Below are 15,292 nucleotides of genomic sequence, written 5' to 3'. Positions count from 1 at the left end.
AGGCCGACCACCAGCCACAGCCGTCCCCAGCAAGGCCGACCACCAGCTACACAGCCATCCCCAGCGAGGCCGACCACCAGCCACAGCCCTCCCCAGCAAAACCGACCACCAGCTACACAGCCATCCCCAGCAAGGCCAACCACCAGCTACAGCCGTCCCCAGCAAGGTCGTTCGGTTCACTGTACCCATTGTGGTCGATTTACTAAAGGCAAACAGGCTGTTCACTTTGCAAAGGAATGTTCCTCAAAGCTTGACCAATGAGAGGAAGCTCTGCTGACTTCCACCATCCAATCATGTGCAAGCAAAAATAATAATTTTTTTTTCTATGTTTCTTGTATGTGATTGGGTATGCATTGCGAAAGCGAACTTCCCCCACCTTCAGTAAGCTCAGGGAAAAATTCCCATGCAAGTCGAACAACCGATTTGTCTTTAGTAAGTAACCGTGGTGTATCATCTCTGACGTCATACGGGACGCCGCGTGTCTACAGGGAGGCTTGGGGTGCGGCACTCTGGTAGAATCCCCGAACATGGCCTATTACCGGATCTTCAGAACAGAAGCAGGCAAGAATGAAGCTTGGGAAGATCCTTGCCTTGCATTGGATCGTGTGTTGCCGTCCATCAAACCCCGCCATGTTGCCTTGCATTGGATCGTGTGTTGCCACCCACCAAACACCGCCATGTTGCCTTGCATTGGATCGTGTGTTGCCACCCACCAAACACCGCCATGTTGCCTTGCATTGGATCGTGTGTTGCCACCCACCAAACACCGCCATGTTGCCTTGCATTGGATCGTGTGTTGCCGTCCATCAAACTCCACCATGTTACCTTGCATTGGATCGTGTGTTGCCGTCCATCAAACACCGCCATGTTGCCTTGCATTGGATCGTGTGTTGCCGTCCATCAAACACCGCCATGTTGCCTTGCATTGGATCGTGTGTTGCCGTCCATCAAACACCGCCATGTTGCCTTGCATTGGATCGTGTTTGGCCGTCCATCAAACACCGCCATGTTGCCTTGCATTGGATCGTGTTTGGCCGTCCATGAAACACCGCCATGTTGGCTTGTATTGGATCCTGTGTTGCCACCCACCAAAAACCGCCATGTTGCCTTGCATTGGATCGTGTGTTGCTGTCCACCAAACGCCGCCATGTTGCCTTGCATTGGATCGTGTGTTGCCATCCACCAAACACCGCCATGTTTCCTTGCATCGGATCGTGTGTTGCCACCCACCAAAAACCGCCATGTTGCCTTGCATTGGATCGTGTGTTGCCATCCACCAAACACCGCCATGTTGCCTTGCATTGGATCTTGTGTTGCCATCCACCAAACACCGCCATGTTGCCTTGCATTGGATCGTGTGTTGCCATCCACCAAACACCGCCATGTTGTCTTGCATTGGATCTTGTGTTGCCATCCACCAAACGCCGCCATGTTGCCTTGCATTGGATTGTGTGTTGCCGTCCACCAAACACCGCCATGTTACCTTGCATTGGATCGTGTGTTGCCGTCCACCAAACACCGCCATGTTACCTTGCATTGGATCGTGTGTTGCCGTCCACCAAACACCGCCATGTTACCTTGCATTGGATTGTGTGTTGCCGTCCACCAAACACCGCCATGTTGCCTTGCATTGGATCTTGTGTTGCCATCCACCAAACTCCACCATGTTGCCTTGCATTGGATCTTGTGTTGCCGTCCATCAAACACCGCCATGTTACCTTGCATTGGATTGTGTGTTGCCGTCCACCAAACTCCACCATGTTGCCTTGCATTGGATCTTGTGTTGCCATCCACCAAACGCCGCCATGTTACCTTGCATTGGATTGTGTGTTGCCGTCCACCAAACACCGCCATGTTTCCTTGCATGGGATCGTGTGTTGCCGTCCACCAAACACTGCCATGTTGCCTTGCATTGGGGGTGCCATTCACAATCCCACTGCAGCACAGCACGGCATGTTATGTGCTTTATCGCACAGTGCAGTAACGTGCACATTGACCGCAACTCCGAAGTCCAAATGGGCCCTCAGGATTCGGTTGAGGTCAATAATGAAGGACACACGTCTGGTGAGAGTTTTTGGGTCATCTTGGAGGAGATCTGTCCTGAAAGTCATATACGAGGCGGGATCAATACGTTTCAAGTTTTGTAACACGCCAACAGATGTTACCAAGCACCTCCAGGACTGCTGAGGCATCTGTTGTTGCTGGTGATGTATTTTTGCAGGGGGGTCTATGGTTGCTGGTGGGGGATATAGTGTTACTGGGGATGGGGCTTATGTCGCTGGGTGGTCAATTGTTACTTGAAGGGATCTATTGTTGCTGGAGGGTATTTTGTTGGGGGGGGGTCCATTGTTGGTGAGAAGGGGGAACCCAGTTCTGGCACCTCCAGCACTAGATCTATGTAGTGGCAAGAGTTGCTGGGGTGAGCTGGAGAGGCTATTGATGCTGACTGCTGAGGCATCTGTTGTTGCTGGTGATGTATTTTTGCAGGGGGAGGTCTATGGTTGCTGGTGGGGGATCTAGTGTTGCTGGGGATGGGTCTTATTCTGCTGGGTGGTCAAATGTTACTTGAAGGGATCTATTGTTGCTGGAGATCTATTTTTGCAGGGGGAGGTCTATGGTTGCTGGTGGGGGATCTAGTGTTGCTGGAGATGGGTCTTATTCTGCTGGGTGGTCAAATGTTACTTGAAGGGATCTATTGTTGCTGGAGATCTATTTTTGCAGGTGGGGGGTGTCTATGGTTGCTGGAGGGCGATCTAGTGTTGCTGTAGATGGGTCTTATGTTACTGGGTGGGATCTATTGTTGCTGTAGATCTATTTTTTCAGGTGGGGGTGTCTATGGTTGCTGGGGAGGTTTCTGGTTGCTGGAGGGCAATCTAGTGTTGCTGGGGATGGGTCTTATGTTGCTGAGTGCTCAATTGTTACTGGGTGGGATCTATTGTTGCTGGAGGGGTGTTTTGTTGTGGGGGGAAGGTCTACTGTTGCTGCGGGGACCTCTTGTCACTGGCTGCAGGGGATCCATTTTACTGATTTTCCAAATTCCATACAAATTACTTGGCACCACAAAATAATAGCCGGGTCTGTAGTCTATAAAAGGGGCGGTACTGGGAGGCGGGTAGGGGGTGGAACCAAAGGGTGGTGCACAGAGGTGGGTAGGGGGCGGAGACAAGAGGTGATTTGGAAGGGGGGGGGGGGGGAGTTCCTGCATCTGTCCACATATACAGTCAGGTCCATAAATATTGGGACATGGACACAATTCTAACATTTTTGGCTCTATACTCCACAATGGATTTGAAATGAAACGAACAAGATGTGCTTTAACTGCAGACTGTCAGCTTTAATTTGAGGGTATTTACACCCAAATCAGGTGAACGGTGTAGGAATGACAACAGTTTGCATATGTGCCTCCCACTTATTAAGGGACCAAAAGTAATGGGACAATTGGCTTCTCAGCTGTTCCATGGCCAGGTGTGTGTTATTCCCTCATTATCCCAATTACAATGAGCAGATAAAAGGTCCAGAGTTCATTTCAAGTGTGCTATTTGCATTTGGAATCTGTTGCTGTCAACTCTCAAGATGAGACCCAAAGAGCTGTCACTATCAGTGAAGCCATCATTAGGCTGAAACAACAAAACAAACCCATCAGAGAGATAGCAAAAACATTAGGCGTGGCCAAAACAACTGTTTGGAACATTCTTAAAAAGAAGGAACGCACCGGTGAGCTCAGCAACACCAAAAGACCCGGAAGACCACGGAAAACAACTGTGGTGGATGAGCGAAGAATTCTTTCCCTGGTGAAGAAAACACCCTTCACAACAGTTGGCCAGATCAAGAACACCCTCCAGGAGGTAGGTGTATGTGTGTCAAAGTCACCAATCAGGAGAAGACTTCACCAGAGTGAATACAGAGGGTTCACCACAAGATGGAAACCATTGGTGAGCCTCAAACACAGGAAGGCCAGATTAGAGTTTGCCAAACGACATGTAAAAAAGCCTTCACAGTTCTGGAACAACATCCTATGGACAGATGAGACCGACATCAACTTGTACCAGAGTGATGGGAAGAGAAGAGGATGGAGAAGGAACTGCTCATGGTCCTCAGCATACCACCTCATCAGTGATCATGGTGGTGGTAGTGTCATGGCGTGGGCATGTATGGCTGCCAATGGAACTGCTTCTCTTGTATTTATTGATGATGTGACGGCTGACAGAAGCAGCCGGATGAATTGTGAAGTGTTTCGGGAATATTATCGGCTCATATTCAGCCAAATGCTTCACAACTCATTGGACGCTTCACAGTGCAGATGGACAATGACCCAAAGCAGACTGCAAAAGACACCAAAGAAGTGGAATGTTCTGCAATGGCCAATCACCTGACCTGAATCCGATGGAGCATTTCACTTGCTGAAGACAAAACTGAAGGGAAAATGCCCCAAGAACAAGCAGGAACTGAAGACAGTTGCAGTAGAGGCCTGGCAGAGCATCACCAGGGATGACACCCAGCGTCTGGTGATGTCTATGTGTTCCACACTTCAGGCTGTCATTGACTGCAAAGGATTTGCAACCAAGTATTAAAAAGTGAAAATTTGATTTATGATTATTATTCTGTCCCATTACTTTTGGTCCTTTAACAAGTGGGAGGCACCTATGCAAACTGTTGTCATTCCTACACCGTTCACCTGATTTGGATGTAAATACCCTCAAATTAAAGCTGACAGTCTGCAGTTAAAGCACATCTTGTTTGTTTCATTTCAGATCCATTGTGGTGTATAGAGCCAAAAATGTTAGAATTGTGTCCATGTCCCAATATTTATGGACCTGACTGTATACATTGTATCTACATGCAGTCCAGTCTGTATACATTGTTTCCTCTCTTCCAGCCTTGATGGACGAAACGCGTCAGGACTTCTCTAGAGCCTCCCGCCTGATCTGTCATGTGAACGATGAACATTCCGAACTCGGATCGACTTCCTGGCCTGCGGACTAAGCTGGGAATAAATAATCGTCCGAACCCCTTATGATCGCTTAACACACGTGTGTGGCAGGAAAAGGGGCGGGCTCTACTGCCCTCGTGCTGCTGGGCAGCCAATGTCTATTGGCTGGGGGCGTGTCCACTGCGCACTCCGGGCACAAAGGTCGATCTGTCATAGACGGCTCTCAGGGGCGGTTCACACTGCAACGTTTTTTGCGCGTTCCGGTTTTGGTTCATTTCAATCGGCTGCCAAACGCGTTTTTTTACAGATGACGGCGCGCCCAACCGCAGGGTACTATGCGTCCCGGAGGCGGGGAATGCACGTCGTTTGCTGCATGCGTTTGGGGTGCGACTAACAATGAGTGTCTAGCAAGGGCGGTGCGTTCGCACACCGCACCTTCTCCCGGGCCGCGCCCCGCACCTTCCCCCGCATCTTTCCCCGCACCACGCCCGAGTGTGAACCACCCCTAAAGATCGAATTCAAGTCATGTGAGCGGTCATATGATCCTTCACACCCCCTGAGCATTCGGGACCTCGGGGTGGGTGGGAAGGGATTAAACCGCTCCCCCCTTCTGAGTCCCCCATTGTCTCCTCCCCTTCTGAGCACTGCCCCTTAACTCCGCCCCCTACCCAACTCCCAGCCCCGCCCCATGTGGTGCTAAATAATTTGGATGAAATTTGTTAATAACAAGGAAAGCAGTAAAAAAAAACCTCCAGCCAGCAACAATAGATCTCCTACACAAAAATAGATTCCCCACACATTATATCCCCCACAGAACAATAGATCCACACACAACAATAGATCTCCCGCACGCAACAATAGAGATTCCCCCATGCAACAATAGACTACCCCATCAACAAGAACCCTACCCCAGCAACAATAGATCCACCACACACACACACACACCAACTCATCCCCCAGCAACAATAGATCCCCACACAACAATAGATCCCCTGCACAACAATAGACTCCCCCATCAACAAGAACCCCACCCCAGCAACAATAGATCCACCACACACACCAACATATCCCCCAGCAACAATAGATCACCACACAACAATAGATCCCTTACACAACAATAGACTTCCCCATCAACAAGAACCCCACCCCAGCAACAATAGATCCACCACACACACACCAACTCATCCCCCAGCAACAATAGATCCCCACACAACAATAGATCCCTTGCACAACAATAGACTTCCCCATCAACAAGAACCCCACCCCAGCAACAATAGATCCACCACACACACCAACATATCCCCCAGCAACAATAGATCACCACACAACAATAGGTCCCTTACACAACAATAGACTTCCCCATCAACAAGAACCCCACCCCAGCAACAATAGATCCACCACACACCAACTTATCCCCCAGCAACAATGGATCCACCACACAACAATAACCCCCCCCCACTAACAATATATCCTCACACTAACAATAGACTACCCCATCAACAAGCACCCCACCCCAGCAACAATAGATCCACCACACACACACACCAATACATACCCCAGCAACCATAGATCCTCCACACAACAATAGATCCCCACACAACAATAGACTACCCCATCAACAAGTACTCCACCCCAGCAAAAATAGATCCCTCTTCACCATCAGAATATTCCCTGCAGCAACAATAGACTCCTCACACAGCAACGATGGACCACCCGCAACAAAATACCATCCCCAACAACAATAGATCCCCCACACAACAATAGACTACCCCATCAACAAGGATCCCATCCCAGCAAAAATACACCCCTCTCCAGCAACAATAGATCCCCCACACAACAATAGACTACCCCATCAATGAGGACCCCATACCAGCAACAATAGACCCCTCTCCAGCAACAATAGACCCCACCAGAGCAACAATTGACCACCCACAACAAAATACCATCCCCAGCAACATTAGACCCCCAGCAGCAACAACAGAACTCCCAGCAGCCAGCATCAATAGACCCTCCAGCAGCCAGCAAGCTCCCCCTCAACACTAGATCCCTAAAGCAGCAATAGATCCCCTCACCGGAACACGAAGGACTCTCTCTGTTCCCTCCTTCTCCTGTAAGCTGCCAAAACACTGTCCTTCCCATCCCCCAGGGTATGAAACATGTCAGGATCACAGCGACTGGCGCACAGTGCATCGCTCTATCGCTCTTGTCCCACGCAGGACCACGCGAACGATTCTATCCACATATTGTATTCAGTAGCAGCGTATGGAATCCACGGAACGCCCTCCGAATAAATACACAACAAAGGTGATGGAGATCTCTCCGGGGTTCCGGAACGGAGCCTCTCATTCTGCGCCACGTCACTTACCCACGTTGTCTGTCACTTGGTACGAGTCTTTAAAATCTTTCATTCTGAATCCGATGACATCGATGAAATCTTCAATGAGCCTAAAAAGGTCTTTGACACTCAGACCGGCCTGCAGAAAAAAAAACAAATAATATATAAATATATCAATACTGAATGATAATAATAATAATAATAATAATAATAGAGAAACTCAGTTTTATAATAAAGTTAACACACGATAATATTTATTAATTCATTATTGAAGCCTAATTGTGAACTCATGTTTTATTATTATTATTTATGGTATTATTAATAATAACAGCAATAACAACATAAAAGGTCAGTTTAAAAATTAAACTTTAACAAATAAAAAGGCTTATTAATAGTAGTAAAATAATAATAATAAAAGAACAGTTTAAAACTTAGGCTGCAATAATTAACAACTATTTTGATGTTAAAAAAAAAAGTTAACTGTACTTTTATATATTGTTATTATTATTATTGCTACTACTATTATTAATAATAATAGTAATAATAATATAATAATAATAATAGTAATAATAATATAATAATAATAATAGTAGTAATAATAATAAAATAATAATAATAATAGTAATAATAATATAATAATAATAATAGTAGTAATAATAATAAAATAATAATAATAATAGTAATAATAATATAATAATAATAATAGTAGTAATAATAATATAATAATATAATAATAATAATAATAGTAATAATAATATAATAATAATAATAGTAGTAATAATAATATAATAATAATAATAGTAGTAATAATAATATAATAATATAATAATAATAATAATAGTAATAATAATATAATAATAATAATATAATAATAATAATAGTAATAATAATATAATAATAATAATAGTAGTAGTAATAATAACTCTTATTTTTATTTGTTACATTTTTAAACTTTTATATTATTACTATTCTTCTTCTTCATTATTATTATTATTATTATTATGATAAAGAAGAAGAAAAATAGTAATAATATAAAAGTTTAAAAATGTAACAAATAAAAATAAGAGTTATTATTACTACTACTATTATTATTATTATATTATTATTACTATTATTATTAATAATAGTAGTAGCAATAATAATAATAACAATATATAAAAGCACAGTTAAAAAAAGGTAACTTAAACACATAAAAATAGTTGTTAATTATTGCAGCCTAAGTTTTAAACTGTCATATTATTATTATTATTATTATTATTATTATTATTAATAATAATAACAGCAATAACAACATAAAAGGTCAGTTTAAAAATTAAACTTTAACAAATAAAAAGGCTTATTAATAGTAGTAAAATAATAATAATAATAATAATAATATGACAGTTTAAAAACTTAGGCTGCAATAATTAACAACCAATTTGATGTTAACGATTTTAAACTGTGCTTTTATATATTGTTATTATTATTATTACTACTACTATTATTAATAATAATAATAGTAATAATAATATAATAATAATAATAGTAGTAATAATAACTTTTATTTTTATTTGTTACATTTTTAAACAGACCTTTTATATTGTTACTATTCTTCTTCTTCTTCATTATTATTATTATTATTAATATTATGATTATGAAGAAGAATATTAATAATATAAAAGTTTAAAAATGTAACAAATAAAAATAAGAGTTATTATTACTACTATTATTATTATTGCTATTATTATTATTACTATTATTACTATTATTCTAATAATAATAATGAACAATTTCAAAATGAGTCTTCAATAATGAATAACTAATGTTAGGTGTTAAAGTTAACTTTTTTTTAAACTTTGTTTCAGTGTTTTTATATTATTGCTATTATTATTAATAACAATAATTATATATATATATATATATATATATGTATATCTATATAAAAATAATAATATAAAAACACTGAAACACATTTTAAAAAAAAGTTAACTTTAACACCTAACATTAGTTATTCATTATTTATTTATTTATTTCAGGTACTTATACTGCGCTGTCAATTTACGCCGCGCTATTGAAGACTAATTTTGAAACTGTTTATTATTATTATTATTATTATTATTATTATTATTCTTAGAATAATAGTAATAACAAAGAAGGTTTGTAATAATAACTAACAAATAAAATCAGAATTACAATTTATCTTAGTTTCAGTATTATTGAAGTGCGTACGCCGCGTTCTGCCCCCTCTTCCCCTCCCCAACGGATGGGTCGTCATCGGGGTCTTCCAGCCCAACGCTTTGCGCCCCCCGCCGCGCTCAGTATTTCAGGTAAGTGCAGTCCTGCCATTAAAAGCCTCTTGAAATAAGATGTTTCCGGAGAGGCCTCATTCCGGGGCGGTAATAATAAGCAGATAGGCAGAAAGCCTCAAATTAGTCTTTATCTTTCTGATATTCTTTCCCAATGTCCTGTTGTCTTGACAACCCGGCGGAGACGCTGCGATTCAGATGTTGGTAAGGATCCTGACAATGATAATAATGTGGTGGTGGGGTGGTGGTGTTGGGGGGGGGGGAGGGGAGGTGGTGGTGTTGGGATGGGGGGGGGGGGCGGTAGCGCGGGGCGGCTGTACTGCAGCAAATTTCAATGTATTCACCTTGAGATGACTGTTGGTTTTCCACATCTATAATGTGTTGGGTTTTACATCAAAACAAGGTCACATGACACAACTGATCCCTTCACAATGATACATTGTAGCAGCCTGCAGATATTCAGATCAGAAGAAGACGATTCCCAACCCGATGTGACCTGACGTTCGATGTACTGAGATGGTAAAGCCGATGGAATCTGTGATCACCGCTCTGCTCAGAGCCAGACGCCGGCCACAAGAACTTTTATTTATATATATTTGCCTCGCCAGCCACAAAAAATTCAATGACACCTTGTCTGATCCTTGCAATCCTAGATATTACCCTGTAAAGGTATGTACATGGCAGAGCTGTGGGAGGGTCCAGCACACCCCATCCAATACTGGCTGCCTGAAGAAAACTATTGGAGCTCCCACAATGTACCCCGTGGGCTATGGGGGGGACCTTCTCATAGGATGCAGAGCTCAGGCCTGAGCCAATCACCAGACCAAGACACCGTCACATGACATCATCAAGCCCCAACATCAATCCAACGCGGAAGCACCAACATCAATCCAACGCGGAAGCGCCAACATCAATCCAACGCGGAAGCGCCAACATCAATCCAACGCGGAAGCGCCAACGTCAATCCAACACGGAAGCGCCAACGTCAATCCAACACGGAAGCGCCAACGTCAATCCAACACGGAAGCGCCAACGTCAATCCAACACGGAAGCGCCAACGTCAATCCAACACGGAAGCGCCAACGTCAATCCAACACAGAAGCGCCAACGTCAATCCAACACGGAAACACCAACGTCAATCCAACACGGAAATGCCAACATCAATCCAATGCAGAAATGCCAACGTCAATCCAACACGGAAGCACCAATGTCAATCCAACGCGGAAGCGCCAACGTCAATCCAACACGGAAACGCCAACGTCAATCCAACGCGGAAATGCCAACGTCAATCCAACATGGAAACGCCAACGTCAATCCAACGCGGAAGCGCCAACGTCAATCCAACATGGAAACGCCAACGTCAAACCAACGCGGAAGCGCCAACATCAATCCAACGCGCAAGCGCCAACGTCAATCCAACACAGAAACGCCAACGTCAATCCAACATGGAAACGCCAATGTCACACCAACGCGGAAGTGCCAACATCAATCCAACACAAAAACGCCAAAGTCAATCCAACACGGAAGCGCCAACGTCAATCCAACACGGAAGCGCCAACGTCAATCCAACACGGAAGCGCCAACGTCAATCCAACACGGAAGCGCCAACGTCAATCCAACGCGGAAACGCCAACGTCAATCCAACGCGGAAATGCCAACGTCAATCCAACATGGAAACGCCAACGTCAATCCAACGCGGAAGCGCCAACGTCAATCCAACATGGAAACGCCAACGTCAAACCAACGCGGAAGCGCCAACATCAATCTAAAGCGCAAGCGCCAACGTCAATCCAGCACAGAAACGCCAACGTCAATCCAACATGGAAACGCCAACGTCAATCCAACACGGAAGCGCCAATGTCACACCAACGCGGAAGTGCCAACATCAATCCAACACAGAAACGCCAAAGTCAATCCAACACGGAAGCGCCAACGTCAATCCAACACGGAAGCGCCAACGTCAATCCAACACGGAAGCGCCAACGTCAATCCAACACGGAAGCGCCAACGTCAATCCAACACAGAAGCGCCAACATCAATCCAACACAGAAACGCCAACGTCAATCCAACACGGAACAAATCTTGAACCCAACAAGAACGAGAGGGTAGCCAAGGTGGTGAGTAGCAGATCAATGCAAAAAGGGGAGGACCTGCAACCTATGCTGCTGGCTATATCTGACCAATGATATCACCACTATCCCCGCCCCTTCCATTTCATAGCCAATGGCAGCTCAGGGAGCTGTCATTGGTTTCGTGTTGCCACCAGGGATTGGCAGTGTGCACCGGGTCATCGGGGGGGTTTTATCCCGTGAGTCGGCGCCGAGCATCGTGATTAAAGATGGATTTACGAGGGATTTCTTTTTTTTTTCAGATAAAGGGTTGAGGTTGTCTTCATTTCTGGCTACAACCAGGGGCGGACTGACCATTCGGGCACCCGGGCACTTCCCGAGGGCCCGGGGTAAGTAGGGGGCCCCATGAGATGCCCCTGGTACCTTTCATAGGCTTTTTTGGGTGTGGTTTGAGTGTGGGTGAGGACATGGGCCTCATGATTTCCTATTGCCCGGGGGCCCCATGAGTTGTCAGTCCGCCCCTGGCTACAACTCTTTTTTTTTTGGTGGATTATTAAAGGGTCTTCCAGATTCTGATAAGCCCATGGGCCCCACAGACCCCCCACGACCACTGGGCCACGGTCGTGGGGAAGAGGTCCTCATCAACACAGGGACAAGGTCCTTTGTATGACTTCTTAAAATGTTTTTTCTTTGTAAATATCAGTGATAAAAAACATCCCGGCTCCTGGCTCAATGGAACTACAAAAGAATCCCGGGTACCCGTTCCTCAGGGCAGGGCCCACCTCCCCCGCTAGGATATTTTTTGACATCCCCCTTGCATATCAGCCTAGAAAATGATTTAAGTATGGAGGAGATCCAGGTAACAGATGGTCGGCTCATTGGTGGTCGTGTAGACGACTGTGCTGGACTGGTGAACCACCTAGGGCAGTGGTCTCCAAACTGTGGCCCTGGGGCTGGATGTGGCCCTTTGTTTGCCTTTATCCGGCCCTTGGGGAACTATTCCTCCCACTGATACAAGATTCTATTCTGCTAACTGACACCTACACTGGGGCACCATGTCTACCACTGACACCAATAATGGTGGACCATTCCTTGAAATGATACCGACGTTGGGGCACTATTCCTCCTCCTAATACCAAATCCCACCGATGCCAGGAAAATCTCCGCTCCCCCTGGGACCAGTCCAGCCCCTCTAAAGTCTGAAGGACAATAAACTGGCCCTTTGTTTAGAAAGCTTGAAGACCCCTGATTTAGGGGATTGTTGGTGGACTTATGTGATCCCTATGGTACTCTACGGGGTGGGGGGGGTCCCTAAAGGGGGACAGTGCTGGTGGATCCAATTAAAGTTCTGTAGCCGCCATCTTCCTGTTATGACATTGAATGCCGTTTCAGTTGAAGTGACTTGAGTCAGTATGGAGGAGCGCCAGGTAACAGATGGTCATCTCGCTTGGTGGTCATGGTGACGACCACGGGGTATTTTGTTGTGTGTGTGTATGTGGGGGGGGGGGGGGGGGTCTATAGTTGCTGGGGGTGGGGGGGTATCTTGATTTTTTTTTTATGTCGGAAAAAATAAAAACCGCACAGGCGATCAAATACCACCAAAAGAAATCTCAATTCGTGGGGAAAAAAGTATGTAAATGTAATTTGTGTGCAGCGTTGCATGACCGCGCAATTGTCAGCTAAAGTGACGCAGCGCCGTATCGCAAAAGATGGCCGGGTCAGGAAGGGGAAACCCTCTGGAGGGGGAGGAGTTAAAGTGGAACTTCCCCTTTTGGGTGGAGCCCCGCTTTAAATTTGTTTTTGAATTTCGTTTCGTTATTCCGGATTCGTTTAAATTAGTTATTTTTGTCCTTCGTTAGTCGGGTGCGTCTGAATCTCCGAATAACGAACACATTTGTCTGAATCTCCGAATAACGAACACATTTGTCTGAATCTCAGAATAACGAACACATTTGTCTGAATCTCCGAATATCGAACACATTTGTCTGAATCTCAGAATAACGAACACATTTGTCTGAATCTCAGAATAACGAACACATTTGTCTGAATCTCCGAATATCGAACACATTTGTCTGAATCTCCGAATAACGAACACATTTGTCTGAATCTCAGAATAACGAACACATTTGTCTGAATCTCCGAATAACGAACACATTTGTCTGAATCTCAGAATATCGAACACATTTGTCCGAATCTCCGAATAACGAACACATTTGTCTGAATCTCCGAATAACGAACACATTTGTCCGAATCTCCGAATATCGAACACATTTGTCTGAATCTCCGAATAACGAACACATTTGTCTGAATCTCCGAATAACGAACACATTTGTCTGAATCTCCGAATAATGAACACATTTGTCTGAATCTCAGAATATCGAACACATTTGTCTGAATCTCCGAATAACGAACACATTTGTCTGAATCTCCGAATAACGAACACATTTGTCTGAATCTCCGAATAATGAACACATTTGTCTGAATCTCCGAATAACGAACACATTTGTCTGAATCTCCGAATAACGAACACATTTGTCTGAATCTCCGAATAACGAACACATTTGTCTGAATCTCCGAATAATGAACACATTTGTCTGAATCTCCGAATAACGAACACATTTGTCTGAATCTCCGAATATCGAACACATTTGTCTGAATCTCAGAATATCGAACACATTTGTCTGAATCTCCGAATAACGAACACATTTGTCTGAATCTCCGAATATCGAACACATTTGTCTGAATCTCCGAATAACGAACACATTTGTCTGAATCTCCGAATAACGAACACATTTGTCTGAATCTCCGAATAATGAACACATTTGTCTGAATCTCCGAATATCGAACACATTTGTCTGAATCTCCGAATATCGAACACATTTGTCTGAATCTCCGAATATCGAACACATTTGTCTGAATCTCCGAATAATGAACACATTTGTCTGAATCTCCGAATATCGAACACATTTGTCTGAAATTCGATTCGGAACGTCACGAGCCGCACGTGTCTAGCCAATCCTGACCACAGAGAAAACGTGAGAAATATCGTCTCTTACCGTCTGCGCCTCCTCCCACTTGTCCCGGTTCTCGTCGGATAGAAGGTTGCTGATGACTTGCACAAAGTTCTGGAGGGAGTGAAGAAGCAGAGAAGATTCGATCAGTGTTGGAGGAGAACGAACAAACAGACAGATTGGGAGAACAGATTGATATTCACTAGATGCAATGTCAGGTGTGATCTCAATTCGCAAATCGCATCTGAAATCGCAGCGGTATGACCGGGCACTGAATGTATTGGTCACCAGTCACCCCGCTGCGATTTGAAATCTCACGATTTGTGTGCAATTTCAGGTGCGACTTCTGGAAACAGGTTCTCTTTAAGGGGGGATATCAGGTCCCAGACACCCTCCATGCAGATTGTCTTCTATTACATTCTCTTTTCATTACGTCAGGCACTTCCCCAGACAAATGTCCACACGTCACATTCACAACTACCAGACATTGATCGCTCCGGTCTCCTCCATTCATTGATCTGTGAGCTCCCTGCCTCCTACTTCAAGGGTCACAATGTCTCATCACTGAGCCTTTCATAGGGATGAAAGAGATGGAAGGAAGGAAAGATGGAAGGAAGGAAAGATGGAAGGATGGAAGGAAGGAAAGATGGAAAGATGGAAGG

At 44.3% G+C, this 15,292-nt stretch overlaps 1 protein-coding gene across 1 annotated transcript in view; it reads right to left on the bottom strand.

Annotated features, from left to right (window-relative positions):
• Positions 1-15,292, bottom strand: part of ADGRB1 (adhesion G protein-coupled receptor B1) — a gene marked incomplete at its 5' end in the record, with an annotated part of 91,931 nt that overhangs the window by 26,658 nt on the left and 49,981 nt on the right. The window contains 2 exons of the mRNA XM_089666904.1: positions 7,296-7,404; positions 14,676-14,744. Coding sequence (XP_089523030.1) covers positions 7,296-7,404; positions 14,676-14,744 — 178 coding nt within the window. The remainder of the gene's footprint in view (positions 1-7,295; positions 7,405-14,675; positions 14,745-15,292) is intronic.

Source organism: Staurois parvus, unplaced genomic scaffold (genome assembly GCF_062004578.1).
Source record: "Staurois parvus isolate SC_StPar_1 unplaced genomic scaffold, SC_StPar_1.0 ptg002898l, whole genome shotgun sequence".
In the NCBI taxonomy this organism is placed as follows: domain Eukaryota; kingdom Metazoa; phylum Chordata; class Amphibia; order Anura; family Ranidae; genus Staurois; species Staurois parvus.
Note: the sequence above shows the minus strand (reverse complement) of the source record. Positions and strands in the feature narration are given on the sequence as shown.